The sequence below is a fragment of the Mytilus galloprovincialis genome, chromosome 8 (genome assembly GCF_965363235.1).
Source record: "Mytilus galloprovincialis chromosome 8, xbMytGall1.hap1.1, whole genome shotgun sequence".
NCBI lineage: Eukaryota > Metazoa > Mollusca > Bivalvia > Mytilida > Mytilidae > Mytilus > Mytilus galloprovincialis.
This window is the reverse complement of record NC_134845.1, coordinates 34,383,198-34,407,986: the sequence shown is the minus strand read 5'-3', so window position 1 is coordinate 34,407,986 and position 24,789 is coordinate 34,383,198. Positions and strand designations below refer to the sequence as shown.

The 24,789-nt window shown below is 33.8% G+C and overlaps 1 protein-coding gene across 1 annotated transcript; it reads left to right on the top strand.

Moving 5' to 3' along the window:
* The first annotated feature begins 326 nt into the window (after nucleotides 1-326).
* On the top strand, nucleotides 327-23,110 carry LOC143085630 (uncharacterized). The gene is made up of 5 exons (XM_076262097.1): nucleotides 327-406; nucleotides 4,622-5,273; nucleotides 7,310-7,348; nucleotides 21,174-21,216; nucleotides 22,129-23,110. The coding sequence occupies exons 2-5, from the start codon at nucleotides 5,226-5,228 to the stop codon at nucleotides 22,914-22,916; spliced, it is 918 nt and encodes a 305-aa protein (XP_076118212.1). The 5' UTR covers nucleotides 327-406; nucleotides 4,622-5,225; the 3' UTR covers nucleotides 22,917-23,110.
* Nucleotides 23,111-24,789: the final 1,679 nt, after the last annotated feature.

The following is a 24,789-nucleotide window of genomic DNA, read 5'->3' as shown; positions in this document are numbered from 1 at the left end:
AATTGATAAGAGGTTCACTCATCAGATTGACACAAAAATTTGCAAAACATATTATACCTCGTTATATTAACATTCTAGATAAAATTTAAATATTACAGCTATGCTAAAATTAAAAATAAATATAGGTTGCATGAATCATTTCTGCAATATATAAACGATTTAATAAGGCGAACTTGTTGTATAAATAGTCACATAAATGAAATAGTATAGTTTTGAAAACTAAATTTGTTTTATGATTTGACAAAAACGTAACGCAATACAAAACGTGTGTATCTCGTAGTCATGGATAAACACAATGATCTCTACCTATTTGACTTGTATATTAAAGGCAACCTTCAATTGAAGTATTTAAATATTCAAGAAAAAGTTGGTATATGTGCAATCACTTATATTATACATTATCAAGGTAAATACACTTCTATTATTGCTGTAAGAATGTTGTAAACTTTCTAGGCTTGTTATTATTTTTTAAAATTAATGGTAATCAAGATGTTTAGTAAAACATTCGATGTCCAAAATAGTATTCACATTTCTTTGGACAAAAAAAAAGCAAACGGTATAATGGGAATATCTTAGGAACAGTTAGAGTAATCTGTTATAGAATTGTCAAAATCAGGTGTAGAACGTAACTGTTTAAATATTATTTTACGGCACGACTGTAATTTGTTTTCAAACGTAGAACAGTTCAAATGACTTAAATTATGTCATTTAGTCGATAGTATATGGATGAAAACCAAAGGAATAAAAATGATAATAGATTTTCATTTTTACAATACCTAACAAATTGGAAATATATTAAACACAACACCTATCTGTTTGATTAAGAAATAAACAAAACGACCATGTATAGCCTGGATCAAAAGGATTACACATTTTTTGGCATTAATCTTAAACACAAAGGTCTATAACTGCAAACTTTTGTACAAATCTACAAATAGATCATGAACCAATTCAATGTGTTATGCATGACGAAACTCGATAACTCAGAACCATAATTCATGATCAATCGGACGAAACTATCAAACATATCACATTGTTGTTTTGTTGATATATTAAACAGAGAAAGGGAACTAAAGAGCCCTGAAAGTGCATTATTATCTTGGTACAATGATCGATAAAATTGAGAATGGAAATGGAGAATGTGTCAAAGAGACAACAACCCGGTTTGGTTTGCTGATTTTCTTCAAGTTCGCTATAATTGTGATCATGTCTATCCGATTAAAAATTTAAAACCGTCTAGAATATACACATTCAGACCATACGCGAAGGGGCGCAGTTGTATACATAGATTTGATCCCATGAAATACGCTGCTACTTAATCCTGATTTAAAAAAAATCTTAATGCATACCAAAAGATACTGCCGTATAAATTGAAAAATGCTAAAAAAAAAAAGCACAAATACACAGAAATATCTTCGTTTCCTTTTCTCAGACATAATTCTGTTATTTATAGCGCACAAAAACATCAATGATTAGTTACGCAGTAGAACTGTGATAGTCATTTTTCAAATATAAAAGAATCTTGTATATGGTACAATGTTTATATGAAGGTATAAGGAATAATTTAAAAAAATTCGTCGTGTTTTCGTTGAATTTAAGAAATACTAAAGTAAAATTTGCAAACATTTTTAATTTACGTTTTGTACAAAGACAAAAATCCCTTCTTGGACGAAGTTTTATATTTTTGATCGGCAATCATGACTCTGATGTCATCGAATGAGCAAGGAGTTCTGTTACACAGCTGTTTGTAATATTGAAATTTTAATACTATAAAACGAAGAAGAAAAATACCAAAGGAACATTCCAAACTAATAAGTTAAAGACAAATTGATATTCCATTAGAGGAACAAATCTACAACATGCTACATGGAAAACTAGGTTAGTTAGTTTAACCATATTTATTTATAGTGGATTGGGAAACAAGTTTTGTAACTTATATTAATCCCTTTCCACTTTGCGGGTGCGAGTGCTGCCTTGTAGCGGCATTAGCCTGCTCTTTTTCGAAATCTACAAGAGTGTCTTTAACGTGCAAGAGATATGGCTCTCTCTTAAGACGGGTCAGCCATTTATCGTCCCCGTCCGACGGATTATCATCGTTTCCTCAAGACCATACTCGCAAATGGTGTCAAGGGAGAGCCGAAAATTCAGTCCCTGAAATTTTCATCCCAGAAAACTAGGTTGAGCAATACGAAAACTCGGGTGTGAACTCAAGTATTCTGTAGGGTATGTAGTTCCTTCTCACATTTGGCATCCACCAATAACATTTATTTTGATTTTTTTTTATGTAATATTGTAGAGAAAATAAACGGTATTCATCGGGTAAATATACAATTGTGTTGTAATGGATCATTAGATGGTTCATTAAGCATTCCTTTAAAGTACAGGAAAACAACTAACTCTAAAATAACGATATGAGTGATAACAAAAATACAAATACAGTGAAAATAATAAATACGAGTTCAATATCAAATAATTCTCGCAATTATCGTTCAAACGATCACAGATCTTAATTGGCTGATATTAAATGTATCGTCTAATTTTTCAATATATTTCAATCTCATTATGTTGATATGCTTTATATCATAAGATGCCAAAATCCAGCTGTACACACATAAAAGAAAGTAACGATCATGTGCAATGTAAAAAACAATCTCTATAGAATAATTATATAGAAAAAACACCCATGTAGGAATCTACCTGCTTTTTTAATGCTTCTTTATAAGGTCTAGCGATTTGAATACCTTACATGCTCCTCGCAAATGCTGCCGATTTTATGAGAAAGCGTTTATTTAATCGTCCAAGCTGTATTGTTATGGATTTTATTTTCTAAATTGGCAGTTTTCAGTCTACCATTGTAGCTACCTTGTCTTTAACAATACAAATGTTACAAGAAATTACCACAAATTGTGGAGAGCAAAACATCACAAACAAACAACACCCGAATACTCTGACATATGTACAGTTACACGAGCAACGGCAGCTTTCTATATCAACAAATAATCTTTGATTCTGCTTCCAAAATATTGTGCCGTAATGTATTTCCTTTTTTAGCTCACCTGGCCCGAAGGGCCAAGTGAACTTTTCCCATCACTTTGCGTCCGTCGTCCGTCGTCGTCCGTCGTCGTTAACTTTTACAAAAATCTTCTCCTCTGAAACTACTGGGCCAAATTAAACCAAACTTAGCCAAAATCATCATTGGGGCATTTAGTTTTAAAAATGTTTGGTGTGACCCTGCCAACCAACCAAGATGGCCGCCATGGCTAAGAATAGAACATAGGGGTAAAATGTAGTTTTTGGCTTATAACTCTAAAACCAACGCATTTAGAGCAAATCTGACATGGGTAAAATAATCTTTTAGGTCAGAATCTATCTGCCCTGAAATTTTCAGACAAATCGGACAACCCGTTGTTGGGTTGCTGCCCCTGAATTATTAATTTTAAGGAAATTTTGCAGTTTTTGCTTATTATCTTGAATTTTATTATAGATAGAGATAAACTATAAACAGCAATATGGTTCAGCAAACAAAGTAAGATCAACAAATAAGTCACATGACCAAAATTGTCAGTTGACCCATTAAGGAGTTATTGCCCTTTATAGGCAATTTTTAACCATTTTTCTAAAATTTTCGTATTCTTTTAGAAAATCTTCTCCTCTGAAACTACTGGGCCAAATTTAACCAAACTTGGCCACAATCATCATTTGAGTATTTAGTTTCAAAAATGTGTGGCGTGACCCTGCCAACCAACAAAGATGGCCGCCATGGCTAAAAATAGTACATAGTGGGCGAAATGTAGATTTTGGCTTATATCTCTGAAACCAAAGCATTTAGAGCAAATCTGACAGGGGATAAATTGTTAATTTTCAGACAAAACAGACAACCTGTTGTTGGGTTGCTGCCCCAGAATTAGTAATTTTAAGGAAAATTTGCAGTTTTTGGTTACTATTTTGAATATTATAACAGATAGAGATAAACTGTAAACAGCAATAATGTTCAGCAAAGTAAGATCTACAAATAAGTCAACATGACCAAAATTGTCAGTTGACCCATTAAGGAGTTATTGCCCTTTATAATCATTTTTTAACAATTTTCATAAATTTTTGTAAATTTTTGTAAATTTTTAGAATATTTTCCACTGTAATTACTGGGCCAAGTTCATTATAGATAGAGATAGTTGTAGCAAGAAGAATGTCCAGTAAAGTAAGATCTACAAACACATCATGATCACCAAAACACAATTTGGTCATGAATTTATCTGTGTCCATTGTTTAATATGCACATAAACCAAGGTGAGCGACACGGGTTCTTGAGAGCCTCTAGTTTCAAATTAGTGTTCATTCTTATGGTATCTGGTATTCTAATAATGAGTTTACTTTTTAAACTCATGGTTTTTCATGGTACGTAAAAATAGTTAAATCCGATACCATTGTGTGTTTGTACAAAGAGAGACTATCTCGACAAAGTGTCATTTAACGATATTTGACGTTTTGTAACTCCAGCGCCTATATTCGTGAAGGAAATGTTTTTTTTTATTTTGTTCATTTTTTGTTTTAGATCTGTTATGTGTAAATAAACAGATACAAACTAAATCTTTATAATGATAAACGCTTTATTTATTCACAGAAACAGTAATGGATAAGGAAGATAAAAGACGCTTTTTCGTCGTTATATCAGCATTTATAGAAGTTGTTATGCCAGCATTCCAAAATTTAATTAAAAGAGAAAGTAACACATTTGGATCATTCGAAGACTTCTTGAACAGTAAACGTATTCTCCACACATTATTTCATCTATGCTTTCGAAGAACGAGTTGTTGCACTAATGCAAGAAGCTGCTTTAGTAGAAGCACCTGTCCGATATACACAGAGCAGTGGAACACACTCTTTGTAGAAAATGCATCTGGGTGTATACGCCACTGTCATTGCAAGTATACAGCAAAGGCTATTCAGCTAAATGACATTGATATAACTCTGGCGGCGACTATTCTCCGAAATTGTTGCATTCTGTCTAAAGTAGAGGAGGATTCAGTAGATAAATTGAGAAAGTATAAGAATACATTTTTAAGTCACCATACAAAGGGCACTATTACTGAAAAGGAATCCATCACAATATGGTCTGATATTGATAATAACATTAAAAATATAGATAATACAAAGCGTGACGATCTTGACACAATACGTAGAAGACCGCTTGATGAAGCACTTTCCAGAAGTATTACATACAATGGATGGATTTGAAAAAATGCGTGCTTGACGTTTCTTTAAGCATAGAAAAGGTTAGACAATTTATAAAATGATAACATACAATAAAAATGAGAATGAAAATTGGGAATGTGGCAAAGAGACAACAACCCGACCATAGAGCAGACAACACGAGTTTGCCTTACCTCATGGTGTTCTCTTACTAAATAATTCAAAATTTGGTGACTGTTGAACGCATGTATTCCTTCGAACTAGATATAAAGGATACACCAGATACAGTTACGTTTGCTCCATATCTTGACCTACACGTACATCTTTTTACCGGATTTGTAATCACATAAGCAACACGACGGGTGCCACATGTTGAGCAGGATCTGCTTACCCTTCCGGAGCACCTGAGATCACCCCTAGTTTTTGGTGGGGTTCGTGTTGTTTATTCTTTAGTTTTCTATGTTGTGTCATGTGTACTATTGTTTTTCTGTTTGTCTTTTTCATTTTTAGCCATGGCGTTGTCAGTTTGTTTTAGATTTATGAGTTTGACTGTCCCTTTGGTATCTTTCGTCCCTCTTCTAGAAATTGACAAAAGATATGATTTTTGCTTCCAAATTGATAATTTCCATTTCTATGTAGCAACATTCCAGCAGCACCTGCATACATAGTATATGTATCCCAATTGATACGATATTCCCGGGCTTGTATTTCCTATCATCATTTTGTTGATAGAGGATTGCTGATCACATGGAAGCAACTAAACCAAGAGTTCCAGATGGTGAATTTGAATTCACTCCTTCGTTAATTTTACGGTCGCCATCACGAGTTTATTGACCGTTATGGACTTACCGTTTCACAGATGATATTGGATATGTTCCTTACGTCGTAGCTATAATCCCATTCCTTTTTTACGAATGTGAACTCCCGAATTAGACAATATCCGGGTTTGTAATAACATTCATATAATCAACACGACAGGTGCCACATGGAGCAGAATCTGCTTACCCTTCCGGAGCACCTGAGATCACCACAGTTTTTGGTGGGGTTTGTGTTGCTTAGTCTCTAGTTTTCTATGTTGTGTCTTGTGTACTATTATTTGTCTGTTTGTCTTTTTCATATTTGGATGGCATCATACTTTATTGATAAATTAGACATTTTTGGTCTTCTGGTACCTTCTCCCGCCCTCGTAAATGATTAGTGGTAAATACTACTTTAATTTCAAATTGGAAAATGTAGTTATAAACATAGACAAAACAACAAAGATTAACATAAAAAAAAAGAATAATTAAAGACATACAATGGATATCTTGACGCTGATAAGTGAAAATGAAAAGGTAGAGCTGGTGTACCTAGTACTTTAAAATACAAAATATACTAGTATTGCAAGCAAAGGTATCCCAGCAAATGTATGGCCATGTGAAAAGGTTATTCTTCTTTTCTAGAATTAAACAATCTTTGAGGTTATTTTTTAGTCTTTTAAATTGAAATTAATTGATCAAAGTTTTATTTATAAGTATTTTCTTTATCTACTTTAATTATTTCCTGTGTTTCCTAAATTTCCAAACAAAATGAATCCATGTTGAAATTAAAATTAAAAGTGCATCAATCTTACTGTTACATGAAGTTCAATACATTAAAATTTGAAATTTATCTTAAGTGCCCGTGTTTGTAAGAATCCGGCAAGTGAATGTAAAAAATTGTCAAAAAACAAGTAAACAGCCTACCGAAACATCAAATTTTGAATTAACCTCCATCCCGAGTTACACATTGTAGTCTGCTCTATGGACGGGTTGTTGTCGCTTTGGCATATTCCCTATTTCCTTTCTCAATTTCCTTTCATGTCTCGATTCCAGGTGATGCGAGCAATTTCTATATTAATTTTGGTAAGAATAGAAACAAAATTACGTAGATATCCCTCCTTAATTGTTAATTTCCAATGCATTTCTACCAAATTATATCTTTGAATACCAGATCAGGAAAAGGAACGTATGTGTTATTCGTGCAACATTATATATTTGGAACTCCAACTTATGTAAACTTGATCGGGTTTCTGTTTTACTCTAATCATTTGCTGACAATTAACAATGATTTTAATATAATTGTTATTTTTAAATTACAGATAGCAGAGAATCAAACACAGATGAACAAGAATATGAAAGTAAGCCATATGTCTTTATATAAGTACGTCTGACCCGTGACAACTCTGCGACATATTTTATCAATCGAATTGTCAGTGATGGTGATACAAGACAAGGCTAAACACACTTTATATAGATATAGGAAGATGTGGTATGAGTGCCAATGAGACAACTCTCCCTCCAAGTGACAATTTATAAAAGTAAACAATTATAAGTCAAGGTACGTCCTTCAACACGAAGCCATAGCTAACACCGAACAGCAAACTATAAAGGGCCCCACAAAGTAAAAGTGTAAAATCATTCAAACGGGAAAACCAAAGGTCTAATCTATATACGTATGAACTACATAAACAGACGACAACTACTGTACATCAGATTCATGACTTGGGACAGATGTAAACATTTGCAGCGGGATTAAACGTTTTAATGGTACCAAGTCTTCTCCCTTTTCTTTAACAATAGTATAACATCACAACATAGAAAAACACACTATAAAATATCAATTGGAAGGCTCAACTCAACAACAAAAAAACGCAAATTTACACACAATGAACGAATAAGTTTGATCTGTGATACCTGACTGCAAATACATAGTTAATAAAAATAATTAAGGAAAAATGTAAATCAACAGGTTTAAACAAAGTTGAAGTATGATACCATTGTGAAATGCTAAATAAAATTTGGAAAACCTTAATTTTTGAAAAACATATACATATATATTTATATTTTGTTTAAATAACAGCCTAACAAGTTTTGTGCTGTATTTAGACCCCTCTACAAAAAAAAATGTTTTGCACAAACAATAAAATCACAAAAACACTGAACTCCGAGGAAAAATCAAAACGGAAAGTCCCCTATCAAATGGAAAAATCAAATGATAAAACACATCAAACAAATGGAAAACAACTGTCATATTCCTGACTTGGCATCGGCATTGCGTGCACACGTATAACAGTTGTGTTTTTTTTTTTTTTATCTAACGCAATCATAGGTTTGAACGTTGTTTTCAATTTCAAACATGAGGTAAAAAAAAATGAGATGAATTGATTTTTTTTTTAAAGAAGACTAGTCATTTTCAATTACACGTTAGTGCTTGTGAAAAATATATGAAATTCTATCAGGCGGGTCGGTCGTCTTATCTTTTCATAGTTGATTTGATGCATGCTTTATACATATTTCGGTATATTTTTAACTTTGTAATTTCGTGTATGTACGAACTTGTGTAATGCGCTATAAAAATGCCTTGTAATAATAATCTTTATCTTCCATGAGGATCTTTCGAAATATTTCTTGGGCTTTATAAAAAGTTTCTGAGATATTGATGTTTTTGTATCCTTTTGATTTTAGTTGTTTTTTAAAGTTTTTACAAACGATAGGTAAGTTTGTATTCCGAAGAGCAAATTCCCTCGAGTCTGACGGATTGACTGTAAGAAATGCTGATGGAGCAGTGTTTCGGGTGACAACTTTTTGGAGAGAGAACCTGGTGTTTATCAGTTTTCTTTGTGTGGAGATCAGTTTTCATCAAACCGTTTATTACAAATGTGGTTGTGTCAAGGAAAGCAATTTTCTCGCTTGAAATTCAGATGTAAATTTTATTGAATGATGTAACTGGTTTCATTGATATAAAAAGATTTTTAAAAAATCTTGTAGATGTTCTGCAGAATCTTTTCAATTCATGTCATTATCATCAAGAAAACAGAGCCAAGACGAGGGTTTACATGTATATGGCACACTTAATAAACAGCTGCGCCATGAGCGCATGATACGCCCGTCGTTTAATGCAATAATCATAAATAGTTTCTGAGATGCAGCGTGACATGTGAAAACACACCTTTTTTTTTTAACAAAAAACTCAATATTTCTCCTATAAAATTTTGAATCAAAACCAAAAAGTATAAAGATCTCTTAAATTTTTTTTTGAATCATCACCAAAAAGTATACAGATCTTAAGATTAATATAATGAAGAAGTGTGTAAAGTTTTAAGCGATAGTCATAAATTGTTTTTTAGATACGGTGAGACATGTGACCCCCCCCCCTTTTTTTAAAACAAAAAACTCAATCTCCAGCATAAAATTTTGAATCAAAACCAAAAAGTATGCAGATCTTTTGATTAATATAACTTAGAAGTGTGTAAAGTTTTAAGCAATAATCATAAATTGCTTTTGAGATACGGTGCGACATGTACCCCCCCCCCCTTTTTGTTACAAAATACTCAATAACTCAAATATAAAATTTTGAATCATCACCAAAAAGTATACAGTTCTTTAGATTAATATAACTGAGAAGTGAGTAAAGTTTTTATCAATTATCATAAATCGTTATTGGGATATAACGCGACATGGAAAAAAAAAACCACAACCCTCTTTAGTAACAAAGTCCCGTAACTCAAAAAGTTTTAATTTAATTTTCACCAAAAAGTATAAAGATCATTTAACCATCATAAGAAACAATAATATTAAGTTTCATGAAATTTGGACAAGTCATTCTCAAGTTACGGTGCGACATGTTTACGCCGGACAGACGGACGGACGCCGGACATTTGTATACCATAATACGTTCCGTCAAAATTTTGACGGGCGTATAAAAAGATGCGTTCTTTAAGATCCCCAATGAAAATGTTGGGAAGGTTTAGTAGATCATTATAACCAGTTCCATCATTCAATAAATTCATAAAATTTACATCAGAATTTTTAAGCGAGAAAATTGCTTTCTCGACACCACCACATTTGTAAAACACGGGGTCATGTGGAATTTACGGACCCCATATATATCTTAGTAGAGCTTTCTTACAAATTGACGAAAGGTACGAACGAACGTAAAGGGAGCACGCATTTCATTTCCACAATAACAGTTAAAAGAGTCTTTGTTTTATCCAGTAAAACAGCATTCTTTTCTAAATCAAGTTTATTTTTCAAAAATAATAATATTGCAAATAATACACGATTTTAATATAATCAAACAGAGAAAAATAGTGTCAAATACACTTACGTCCGATACGTTACTTCCGTAATCCACGAGTACACACATTTCAGCGCGACTTTTTTAAGCACGAGTTTCACGATTAACTTTTCAATGGCATTTTGAAGTACGTTAGTCTAAATTTAACGACAAGATTCACATTTATTTTTATATTTTGTATAGTACACTTTCAGCAAATTGTCAAAGTGGAATATCGAGATTTGATAAAAAAAAAATATGATGCTACAATGTTTTTAAAAAGTAATGTTGAATAAATCTAGAAAAACAGATTTTGTATATCAAGAAAATAAATTTACAATTTTGCACAATATACATTGTGGATTTTAATATAATGACGATTTAACAGTACACATGTTTGGAAGATAGACGCGAAGTTGTCACTTTTAGGGGGTGCTGAATATTACCAGAGGAGAGGCGATGATTCAAAAGTTATTAAACGAGCACCAGCATATGGCAAAGTATGAAGATAATCTTTTTTGTTCATTTTCATTTTATTATTTTGAGCGTTGAAAATTTTGAATCAAGGAAGAATTTGTGTTTTATTTTTTTCTTATTTTTCTTTAAGTGAAGAAGACAATGTATTTGCTTTGACATTTTCTGAGGTTAAACAGAGCAACATTGTAATATTGAAGAGTAGGGGAGCGGTCGGTTTTTAGTCTTTTAGGGACATTTTATTCATTTGACTACTAGATGTATTTAGGATATTTTGTAATGTTACCTCCTCCGACCTGGTTGTATCATATTTTAACCTATCGTACGTCCCGAAATTCTAAATATATCTCAAGAAAAGTCCAATTTAATAAGTGTCGTTGCATGTAGGATAATTGTCCGAAATTCCACGACTATTATCTAAATATGTCAAAATAAAGGATCCCTAAAACGAGTCTTGCGTATGATTCGTCAAGCATACGTACCTTTCGTCAATTTGTAAGAAAGCTCCACTAGGTCACTAACACACCATGTAACTAATAAAATATAAGCTCTATGGAATTTATTGAACCTTATATATCGTATAAGGTCACTAACAACTGTGTAACACATTTACCTTTGTTACCAAATATCTTAATACTATGGGGTATTTCTACGTAGTAGTTAACCTTGATATTACAAATAATACAAAGAATTAAATTGTCATCGTGTCAAGGACAGGTTTTGTCTAAAAGCATGTAAACATATGACTTTTGTAAGATTACAATTTCTATGTAGTATGTAAATTAGAAGACTACACCTTGTTTTAGGAATATAACTCTTCTACCAACTAAACGCGTATTATAATAAAACTCGTTTACTGACCTTAGACTGTTTTTCTTATTATCTCTACTCTTTCGTCACCTAAAATGATTTGGTCGTATTATCCCTTCTCATCAGAAAGCTTCTAAGATATCGACAAAATTTTTTTTTTTTATAAATTGTTAGCTGCAACATGTGTAAATAAATGCAACAGTAGTATACCGGTGTTCAAAAGTCATAAATCGATTGAGAGAAAACAAATCCGGGTTACAAACTAAAATAAAGGGATACACATAAAAAATAAGATGAAAATAAATACACAACATGACCACTGAAGTGCAACAAAATAAATGCCAGCATATTTAGAACCGAACTATTTGATAAAAACTGCCGTAATCCTGACTTGGTGCAGGACATTTTAAGAAAAAAAATGGTTGGTTGATCGTGGTTGTAAAGTGAGGTAAACGTCCCTATGACAATGACAAATAACAATGTCACAAAATATCGCATAAAATGACAACACTAAAGGACAGAAATGCAGCACGCAAGAAAACTCATCACTGAGAAACACACAACAAATAATATAATGGTCGATGCAACATGCAAACCGCAGGACAACAACAAACATATCACATTAAACTTAGTAATACATTTTGTACATTTTGTACATACGTAACACATACATTTTGGTTGAAAGAGTACGTTGGCATTTTATGGTAGTTTTGCCCTCTTGATTATATAATTAGCTATATAGTAGTATATAACTCATACATAGAAGACCTAATGTTTTTTAATTTTAAAGCCCTGCTTTCAGACTTTGAAATAGATGAAACTTAAGGGTCAATGATAAATTTGACGTTCTGGTTTTGGAACTTTATTGTAACTGCTTATTGGTACGTGATAAATTCAAGGATACGTGATTTAGTCATAGGGTCTTTTACATCGGATTGCAGACATATGTTCCTAAAAGACGTGACCTTTTGTAACCGAAAATAATATTTTTTATAGTTTTATTCATCTAAAAGTTCCTCTTTTTCGAACTAGTGTGGACGAGTTCACCACTTGAAACTATCGATTCGACGTTACATGTAGAGTTTCAAGAGTCTCACGTGAACGTAGCCGAGTTGCTATTTGGAAAAACTCAGGGTAAAGCCCCGACCAAGCATACAAAATTATAGAAATCTGGTTTTACGCTATTCAAGGGTTACTCTAGATGAATCCTGACTCAGTGCGGATTGTAACTGGGCTAACTTGAGAGTTTCCCAAGTAATATCGGCTATATAAGCCACAGGTGTGTTCTAACGTTCAAATAAAACCGGAAGAAAAAGTTTGTAAGCTTGAAGTATAATGTGTTCACCAAATATTTTAGCGGAAGTATATTATCACCATATAGGTTTGGAATTAGCATACATTCGGCTTTTATTGGACACCTTTAATGACATTTAAAAACTGAAAGTGAGTATATGCGCATTTGGTGTGGAAAGACATGCCATTGTGCTCTGCACAATAAGTGTTTATTCTATGGGAAATCTTTTAACGTTAAAAACATGAACTTGCTATAATGTCATAAGATATTTTTTTAAAGTACCGGCATATACTAATTTACGTTTTGGCGATATTAAGGATCTCGATAGTTGTGTCCCTATTTATGAAATGGTCCGAGACCACAATTGTCGTCCATTGATTTTCGTTGTCCACGAATATAGTCCCTAGTGTTGACAGTGGGTTACTTCCCATTAATTTTTATATACCTTTGCAAATTTATTTCTCCATGTTTAATGCCTCAAACTGCAAGTAGGGGGGAATTTGGGTCCAGTATGTTAAAGGAAAGTAGTGATTTTGTCCAGCTGTAAAAAGATTTCAAGACGCCTTAAACATAAAATTGTCCATATTTTGAGTTAGAGCCGATGAAGTTTTCTATAATTTTGATATAATTTGTCCAGAAAGTAGTACAACACACTGTAAAAATTTCATTGAGAAAGCACATGTGGGATTTTTTAAATTTTCAGTTATATTCTAAAAGAAATGCACTACGATATAATTGTGGTCTCAGACCAAATTGCCTTTAAAAATGACCAAAAGTACTTATGCCCTAGACCCATACGAGTTTGTCAGCAGAGGGTTAAAATGGGAGGTAGAAACCCGGTTTACCTCGAAGAAAACTAAGGATTCTCCAAGTTGGTCATTACAAAGGGAAATGTAGGCATTTTCTTTAAAGGGACCATAGAACTTATGCCCAAGACCCTTACGAGGATGTCAGCAAAGGGTAAGGGGGTATCCTTATATATCCGAAAGTCGAAATGAACCATTGCAGGCTGGTCAAGGTCCGAGTTTCTCCAAATTAAACACGAGACAAAGGTAGTTATAAAATAACTAATCGAAGAATTCAAATAGAGAGAAATTTATTCAACGCGTGACCGAACAACACATTAATTCACGAATGCGCGTAGCGCATTAGTTAATTATCAGTGTTGTTCGGTCACGAGTTGAATATTTTTCGATATTGAATTCTTTAATTAGTTATTCTTTTTATTACATTGGCAAATGGCTTTTTTTTTAAAGAAATTAATGTTAAACATGTAAGGAACTATATCTTATTCTACGCATTCACAATTTGTTTTGATCCGCCGTTATTGGCGTCTTGACAACGCCTATTGTTGTATGACGTCAGAAAGTGAAATAACCACGTTTGTGAAATTATCTGTTTTTATCTAACTGGGAAATCAATGTAATTCATTGCAACCAATGTAAAGCCTGGGTCACACCTTACCGGATAGCTCGAACGGACGCCTAACGGATAAAAAAAAGTTATCCGTTGACAAAATTTTTATCCGTTGGGAGTCCGTTGGTGTACTAACGGAATGTAACGAATGCCTAACGGACACACAACGGACATTAAACGTACGTGAAACGGATACGTACCGGACAGAACGGACGTCGAACGTACATCCAACGGACGAGTACCGGATAAAACGGACACCTAACGGAAGTGTAACGGATAAAACGGATGAACAAAATAATCTGAAAATTAAAGGCAATAAACCATCTAAAAATTAAAGGCAATAAACCATCTGAAAATTAAAAGCAATAAACCATCTGAAAATTAAAGGCAATAAACCACATACACCTGACCTTAAAATGATTAAAAAGTTTCCGTGTGACTGGTTTTAGTCTATTCTTCAAAATGCCACCACGAGGTAGAGGGGGGGGGGGGGGGAGAGGAAGAGAAGAGGAAAAAGGTACCAGAGGAAAATTCTAATAACGCTGCCTGATAATGATTCGGATGCTGCGTCAAATACAGAATATGATGCCAATATATTAAACACACAAGAAGACATCCCTCCACAGGGACGTCCCTGTCCTCCATTAGAACCGAGAATAGAAAATAATGAAATACGTGAGGATCCACCCAGGGCAGAAACACCCATCGACGACGAGGAGAATCGCAGAACTCCAATAGAAGAGACTCCGTCTGATAATGAGGGCAATACTACAGAACAGAAATCAAAGAAACAAAAGAAAAGTTGCAGATTACGAGATGACCAAGAGGAAGCAGAAGTGCTTGAATGGGTTGAAGAGCATCCAATATTGTGGAACAAAAAGCACAAAGAATATAAGAATAAGTCGGTAAAAGATAGAATTTGGCAAGATAAAGGCAGATGAAATCGATACTGATGGTTTTATCTGTAGTAAATGAACTTTGAGTAAACGTGTTAATTGTGTGATACGTCAACATTTTCATTATGTAGAATGTTTCTATGCTCATTTAGACAGCAAACCAGGAATAAAAAAAAACTAATGAAAAAACGATTATCAGCATCAGGACTACGATGCGAAATGTACCCAGCAAAAAATGAGAAAATCATTTTGTTGCACTTCATAATGGACCGCTTTTTCGTGAATCAGTTTAGGTTTGCGTCGTCTTTCAGGACTAAGCCATGGTCGTGTCCACCATCTCCTTTGTCTTCTCCTTCTTCTCCTTTCGACAGCTATAAGGTTTATATTTGCTACATTTAAGTTGAGTCTAGCCTGAATAAGAGCTGCTTGGTAGCGAAGACGTGCTCTTACTCCAAGATCCATCACGAATAATAAATATCATGACACTCAAGAAAATCTGATATACCAATTATTGGCATTTCTGACGCGAAATTTCAATTGGCATTTGTCCGTTTTACATCCGGTAGGCATCCGTTTTATCCGTTATCCTTCCGTTAATGTCCGTTTCACATCCGTTTTATCCGTTAGGCGTCCGTTAGGCGTCCGGTAGACGTCCGTTGGTGAATTGCTCTACCGGATCTCCAACGGATGCATAACGGACACGTAACGGATACATAACGGACACGTAACGGATACAAAACGGACGAGTACCGTACAAAACGGACGCCTAACGGACGCCTAACGAATGTTCAACGGACATTTTATCCGTTGGACGTCCGTTCAAAGTTTTGAACATGCTCAAAATTTTCCACCGGACAGAACGGACGTCAACGGATAAAACGTACGCTTAACGGCCATGCAACGGATATGGACGAATGCCTAACGGATAAGAACGGACGTCTAACGGACATGAACGGATTGAAAAAAAGTTATCCGTTAGGCGTCCGTTCGAGCTATCCGGTAAGGTGTGACCGAGGCTTAATATAGGTAGTTATTACCTTTGAAATGGCACCTTGCACTTATGCCCTAGACCCTACGAGTTTGTGAGTAGATGCTTAAAAGGAGGATGTAGTAACTCGGTTTAATACGAAATCGAAATAAACTATAACTAGCTGGCCAAACTAAGAGATTTTCTACGTGGGCCATATCAGAGAAAGAAATAAGCATTGCCTCATCAATGGCCCATAGCACTTAGGTAGCAATACACAGTTAGGAGTTTAGTTTCGCATTTTGGCCCCGGTGGATTTTTCAAATAGGAAAGTTAATGTGTAATAAAATTCATTTTTAGAAAGCTGAGTGCTAACTTAGCCTTCAAAGGTGGTTTATAAGAGCATCAAGATTATTTTTTACATGTTTTATGGGCTATTTCCTGTTTGACAATCCGTATTTTCATAGCTAGACCGGCTATCGGTCCAGAAATTAATGTAATGTTTACAAACACGTTTTTTCTACACGAACTTTTTGACGCAATTTTACAAAAAAATGAGACGAAAGACATATGATTTTCATTGGATTTGCTGAATGATGTATGTACACAGGTTCAGAAAAGGTATTACTTCAAGCGATTGAAATTCTACTTTTAGCCAAATTTTGGGGAAATATGTGACATCTTTTCCCCCCTTTTTGCAATATTTTATAACAAATAAATGCAGATTGTTGCCATGGATACACCCAAAAGAAATTATATTTTACCATTGTATATACTGGATATAAAATCTATGGAAGATTCTGATTACATACATATGCACATATATGACACAAACAGCTAAGCTTGATATATTGCAAGAAAGCAATGAAAAGGGGATGGTAAAATCTATAAGGGCAAATTTTAATATTTTTTCCTAACTGTTTATTGCTACCTTATGCCCTATACCCGTACGAATTGTCCGGCAAGGGTTAAGACGCTTATGACCAACTTGGGTGCTTATGTTTAGTAGAATATTAGACATTTGCGGAAACTAGGTCTATACCTAGGATTACACTTTTGACTTACATTACAGGTGACAAAAACAAGGGGTCATCTCAAAAAACAAAAACAAACCAACAATACAGATACAAAACGGCAAATGGTGTCTTCCATAAAAAAATGAAATGTAAGCAACACGTTTGAATTTCATGTGTCCGAAGCGCTTTTCTGGATTTAATATCAGGACCGCACAAAACCGAATATTTGAAGACAAGGATTTATAAGGACCGAACGTGAAGATAGGTGTATGATATATATATTATCAGCAGGAGCAATAGACTTTCCCCGCAAAACAGGGTACTTTAAATGCAATGGTTAGTATACGAAAACCACCAAAAATATTGTTCAGAGGATACTCTACAAACTGTTTCATCTGAAATTGTGCTGTTTGTGTCGTTTTTGTTTTGCAAGATTACAACTTCGTATCCGCAACTGCAGCCTTCCCGCCTTACTTAGATTGATGTTTATTTAAATTACTTCTCGCCTGCTATACTCTCGCAGTTTTTATCCCTAACAATCAATTGAATAGATTTGCGTATATTAAACTTTGGGTTGAAGTGAACAACGTCGCAGTTAGGGATCACGGGCTGTTCCGGGGGTTGGAACACCCTTTTTTTTTTTAGCAGATCAGTACTTTTGAATAGGGACATATCATGGTCAGATTCCTTTAAAAAAAAAATCTTAGGTGGTAATCCCCTTTTGAAAATGGCTGCGTCGTCATTGCACTCTATATAACAATTCCATGAAAATAGTACAAGTGTCGGAACATGGTTATTTAAAGATAAAAACAAACGCGTAACAACATTCAGGATCGAAATTCTTTTTCATAAATTGATGTATTATTTTTTTATAAGTTGTTTTTGGCTTTGAACTAGCTGTCAGTAATTGCGAGTACTCTCACATCTGTTCTTAGTGTCTGTTTGTTGTGGGGATATAAAAGTACCCATCACGTCCACTTTGTGTTTGTGTTAGATGTATTTCTTTTTATATCCATCTTATGAGTTAACCCTTTTCAACCGATTTTTATAATTCGTTCTTATGTTGTACTGTAACACCACTGTCCCATGTTAGGGGAGGGTTGGGATCCGGTTAACATGTATGACCCCGCCAAATTCTGTATGTATGTGCCTGTCCCAAGTCAGGAGCCTGTAATTCAGTGGTTGTCGTTTGTTGGTGTGTTACATATTTGGTTTCATTATTTTTTTGAATATAAATGAAGTCGTTAGTTTTCTCGCTTGAATTGTTTTACATTTGTCTTTTTGGGGCCTTTTATAGCTGACTATGCGGTACGGGATTTGTTTATTGTTGAAGGTCGCACAGTGACCTATTTTTGTTAATTTCTATGTCATTTGGTCTCTTGTGGAGAGTTGTCTCATTGGCAATCATACCACATCTACTTTTATATATGTAAGCTTTCAATTTCCGTTTAACTAAACCTTGAACAAATTGGAAAGAATTTTTTCAAAAGAGAATAAGATACCGTGGCCGAAATCATATCTTTACTTGAAAACGAACCTTATTTAAACATTACAGTTTCCATTAACAATGTGTAAACATGGAAAATGTGTGCCTCTGCTTGTCATCATGATGAACATTTATCGTTAATTATAACTTGTAAAATATAAAGAATATATATACAAAGCAAAAAGTAAAATTACTAAATTATTCAATTTTTGGATCCTCAATGTTCTGCAACTTTGTACTTGTTTTGATTTATTACTATTTTGATAAGATCGTCACTGACGAGTCTTATGTAGACGAAACGCGCGTCTGACGTACTAAATATAAATCCTCGTACCTTTGACTGAAAGGGTTCGTAGACTTTGAATGGTGAAAAAAAAAAACACCCCAAAAAACAAGGTCAAGGTCATGTGATAAAATTTGATTTTGGCTTATTTTCAATTCTTTTCAGAAACCGTAAAAGATAGCGACAAATATTTTAACTAAATTGTTAGTTGCGACATGTTGTAACACATACATTTATGCTGAAAGGGTTCGTAGACTTTGAATGGGAGTTTTAACCCTCTAATATTTAGAATTATGTGTATAGTAATATAACTCATTAACAAGTATAATAAATAAAGATCTAAGGTCTATGGATTTGATGTCCTTGGATTATGACCTTGAAAACGGTCAAGGTCAGAGGTAAATTTGACGTTCTAGATTTTGACCTTTGCTTTTACTGAATATGTATGCGTTATAAAGCTATTGGACTTTGTGCATTACGTTGTAAGCCATATGACATAGAAAAAGGAATCGGAAGTGACCCTGTGTTAACTAGAAGTAGCTATTTTTTGTACTTTTAATTGTAAAAGTATATAGAACCATATATTTTGGGAATCAGTGTCAACTATCAAGTGAAACTGGAAGTGACATTTTCAAACCGGAAGTAACGAATTATCTCCCTCTTATTTAGGAAAATTGTAGAGAAACCATACATTTTTTAATCACTTCACAGTTAGATGTCATCCGACTCTGGAAATGACATTTTAAACTCGATTTTAATATTTTCGTATTGAAATTCATGTTTTTTGGTGGAAAGACCTTTAGTTGTTCTGTGAACAATTTGTTTTTAATTCTTTAAGTTATTGTAGTTCAAGTCTTCATTATTTCACTAATCAAAGAATTATAATAGATGGCTTATGGGTTTCATGTGTAATAATTCATTAACCTTTTTATTAACTTTCATTTTAAAAGACACGGACCTTGCAGAAGACACCTATTGATTTAAAATTTTATATTGCTACATATAGCATAACCATATGGGATATTTACAGCAAATATATTGCATTGTCACAATCTTTTAATTACCGACACCAATTCATCGCACGCGGTCTCATCTCATGAATATTATTGACGGCTTTGTATGATAGTTCAAATAACACAGTCGTGCTTGTTTAAATTAGCCATTCAAGAAAATATAGATATAAAAAAATGTGCTCCTTTGTTGTAGCCACAACCCAATCCTCCCTTCCTATGTTATGACAAAACCTGATACGGTTTGCACCGGATTTAATCATGAACAGAATTTGCTCACTTTCCGGAGCACCTTAGTTGATCTTTAGTTTTTAGGTTCGTTGTCTAATGATTATTTTTACTTGCTGTATGTTTAAGAATGTCTTTGTTAGGTTTGTTTTTCATTTGATTATTGTGTTGTCTGTCTGTCTTTTCCCCGCCCCATCGAAATATGTACACGTATCTTTTGTTTAAATGCATAAGACGCATGACTTAAATAGCAATAAAATATGAATGCAAGTATACTTTTAAATTGAAAAATATTACAAAAAATACAACAGAAAGCAAACGCGACATTCCAACTCACACTTTTAGTAGAAAGTCGTGTGAAGAACTTTTGGTTGACGCAACTGATCCCAACATGGTCGTCGTTATGATTGACGCTTGAATAACCCTCAGCTCTCAAATAGAATATTAATGACACAGTCAATTTATATATACAACCTGCTAGTAAAAAAACACAAGCCATGCATTTAAAAAAGATATGATTGGTCATAACATAAAAGTCAGTAACTACTCAACATTTTGTAAACTATACAACAAATTAGAACCTGATAAAAATGTTAGCGATCAAAAGATATATAACGGTTCATTTCTGAACGAATAAATTATTTTCCTAATTTCAGACAATAAAATTCCAGTTTTAATATTTGATTTTTATTTACTTAATATTCACTTTATTTAATTGTTTATTTATTCATTTCGGTGAGTTTCATGAAAGGTCTGCTCTTCTAAACTGAGAGGGTCAATTAAAATGAAGCCTATCATTTGAAATCATGGAAATGTTCAAACATATTTCAGAAACTCAGAATAAGTCAACGGTATTCATAGTTAACAGGTGAGCGAAATAAGCTCCTGCGAGCATTTAATATCAAGTAATTATAAGTAGAAATACATATATGATTTCATTCATGCAGGATCTATATATTTGAAAAAAATTGCATACACTATTCTTTTTTTTCTTTTTCTGATAGACAAATTATTTCATGTTTTGAAGGTTATGACACAAGTAATACTTAGAGGAATCCCACGGGATGGAGGTAAAGTACTTGATTTTCTTTACAGCCGACAATATACTTGAATTTATTGCATTTCGTGAGAATGATAGCTTATATTAATTGGCATTTGGGAATAGCTGTGCCTAATTTAACATAATTTCGTCAGAAACATCAATGTTTCTTGTCTAGAAAATGCATGTGTATCTCCGCAGACTCCGCCTGCCAACAAACATGAATTAGAACATAGGGGTAAAATGCAAGTTTTATCTATTGTTTTGAAAACCTTTATGAATAGAAAAATATACCACTGAGTAGATATGGTCATAATATTGAGTTCTCCAAATTGCCCATATACGCAAAAACTGTGAGATGACTTCTTGGTATCCTTAAAAGACAAATGTTATTTATTTTCATATACCAATTTTTGCCTATTATCTTGAAAACTACAATACTGAAGTAGGTAGAGCGAATTTTCAACTGCAAATATGATCAGCAAGATAAGTTATAAAAACGAATCTTTTGGCCGAAATTGTCGGTCGACTCTTTATTAGATCTAGAGTTGTTGCATTTAAATGACGATTAATTTATCATTTTTTGGCGTTTTTTCTCTAAATGTTTAAAATTGGAATAGATAGACACAATTTATATAATCAATATGATCAGCAGGACAAGATCTATAATTGAGACTAAGAGTGAATCGTCCGACGGCTCTTGTTGACGTAACCATTTGTTTGCGTTTTACCTTAATATAACAAAAATAGGATAGATAAATAGACACATTAAATCACAAAAATGACAAACAAGGCAAGATCAAGTAAAACGTTTTTCGATAAAGTTAATGGAGCGTCACTCTTTAAAGGAGAGTTTGTTCTTAAATGAGGGTTTTTGTTCCTTCTTTTGTGTTTTGATCAAAACCACATCTATATATATTTAATTTATAAAATTTATTTTCAGACAATCGTCGGCCCTCAATTAAGCATGCAAAGCTGTGTTTTGAACGGCATATTGATATATCGACACAGCTACAACGGCATGTGATTGCAGCTGGGTTGTTGAGAGATGATGGCTTAATAATTTTAGCGTCATCCGAGAAAAATACAATTATCACTTTCAATATGAGTGGAGCAGGGATAGATTTTATACCAGTTGAATTTTCCCCCTATGATATAACGGCAACGGATACAACGACTGTGGCAATAACATTGCCGGAAGCTCAACGAATTGACGTGTATGAAATTACAACCAAAAGTACAAAAGTTAAATCAATTGACATATCATATTGCTGCTTTAAATTAACTTGCATAAAAAACAAACTTATTGTAGCATGTAGTGAAAACATACTTCTCTTTAAGGATTTGATTCGTGATGTTTCTGTCCCCTTCGAAACACCGGTATCAGCGGATGACTCTCTGAGTTCTTCTGGCGACCGAATATACCACTCAAACTACGTTAGAAATACGTTAACATGTTACCACGATGATGGGATAAAACTTTATCATGTGGATCTAGGAGAAAAACCTCAAGGAATGACATGTATTTTCGATAACAGACTGCTTGTTTTAATGAAAGATGGCAAATTACGTCTCGTGTCATCAGATGGACATACCTTTAAACTTTTGCAATATGAGGATCATAAATTGAAAGATCCTCGTATAACCAGTTACAATCATAAGTTAAAAAAAATGTTTATTGCTAATCGTCATGGATTTTTGAATAGATACTGCGTAGGCGACATCTTATAAATACTACTAACTAAGATTATTTTATGCATATCAAATAAAAAGTTCAGTTCGACCTAACTTGGTAGCTACACAAATGTAGAATTAGCATAAGTGTGGATTAAAAGGCTCCCAATACGTAGAATTAGTTGATTTTTCTGGCATGCAATTAAACAAGTAGCTTTTGGAGCTCTGAAAGGGCTTAATTTATTTTAAAAACAAGAATGTGTCCCTAGAACATGGATGCCCCATTCGCACTATCATTTTCTATGTCAATGGACTGTGAAAATGGGGTAAAAATCGAATATGGCATTAAAATAAGAACGATCGTATCATTGGGAACACGTGTATAAAGTTTCAAGTTGATTGGACTTCAACTTCATCATAAACTACCTCGACCAAAAACTTTAACCTGAATCAGGACGGACAAACGAACGGACGCACGGACGCACGGACGCACGGACGAACGAACGGACGCACAGACCAGAAAACATAATGCCCATAAATGGGGCATAACAAATCGTATGAACCTTATTTTTTAAAATTACAAATATAAAGTCCGCTGATAAATATTTGTTTTAAAATTCACTTTGTCTACAAAAAAGTAACTTTAGGTTGAATTTCAAAATTGGTAAAATAATCATGCGGGTTTGACTTTTTTTTTAACCATTTAGAAAGATGTTTTTTGTCACAAAATGTTTAGTTTGAAAACCTCGATGATCGTCAGAATTTGATATCTCAGCAATCCTGAGGTACACAGACTGAAATTCATTTGACATGGGTTTTCATGTGCCTAATGCATCTGCTGTCATGATCAAATTGCGGGATTCACCGTTCCTGGCGATTAAAAATCCATAGGTGCACTTTGGACAAACCTTTAGAAAGAAAGGTTTTCATTTAGTCATATAACATGAAAGTATCTTAAAGATTGTACAAAATTTTTCTTTAAACAGTATCTTTTCTCTCTATCGATATATGACTTTTAAATGGCGGTATACTACTGTTGCCTTTATTTTGGACTTAACAAAATGTTTCTAAACCTGTTTGTTAGAAAATATTTTTTTTTCGGGACTAGCACTTCTTAAGGACTTACTACCTAATTATGTTGCTCCTTGGTAGAGAATAATCCACATGTCAAGATCATCCACGTGTACCCACTTTCTCCATCACGGCTGCAAAGTTTTTTGTAGGTGTATCTTGTAACGTACTTTTTACGCTATCCTTCTAGGTTCTACTGTAGGACTTGCTTTGTAATGATGTAATGTGGCTTCAACAGTGTGTGGCCTATCCATCTATACTTTCTCTCAACTGGGGATTGGTTGGTATATTGGCAGGCCATCTTATATTGGGGATGTTGATGAAGACTTGAAGTTTTTGAAGCAGGTTTGTTTTTGATGTTTTCCAAGTTTCAACTCCATACTAGAGTCTAGTTTTTACATTGTTTTTGAAAAGGCATACTTTGGTCTTTACATGACGTTCATTGCTTTCCAAATTGTACACCACACATTACATACAGTTGTAGCTTTGTTTATAAATCTGTCTCTCCTTGTCTTACAAAAGTGTTATATAAAAGATCCCTTTAGTTAACTTCGTGGAAGATCTTGCTCTGTATTCCTGTGTAGGTGTTTTTGATAAAAGAGGGACGAAAGATACCAAAGGGACAGTCAAACTCATAAATCTAAAACAAACTGACAACGCCATGGCTAAAAATGAAAAAGACAAACAGAAAAACAATAGTACACATGACACAACATAGAAAACTAAAGAATAAACAACACGAACCCCACCAAAAACTAGGGGTGATCTCAGGTGCTCCGGAAGGGTAAGCAGATCCCGCTCCACATGTGGCACCCGTCGTGTTGCTTATGTGATTACAAATCCGCTAAATAGTCTAATT

Bases quoted from the DNA above. Each gene is read 5' to 3' on its own strand.
- LOC143085630 (XM_076262097.1), top strand. From the start codon at position 5,226: ATGGATTTGAAAAAATGCGTGCTTGACGTTTCTTTAAGCATAGAAAAG. The intron at 7,349-21,173 runs GTAAGCCATATG...CATGTTTTGAAG, and splicing joins AGATGAACAAGAATATGAAA to GTTATGACACAAGTAATACT. The intron at 21,217-22,128 runs GTAAAGTACTTG...ATTTATTTTCAG, and splicing joins AGGAATCCCACGGGATGGAG to ACAATCGTCGGCCCTCAATT.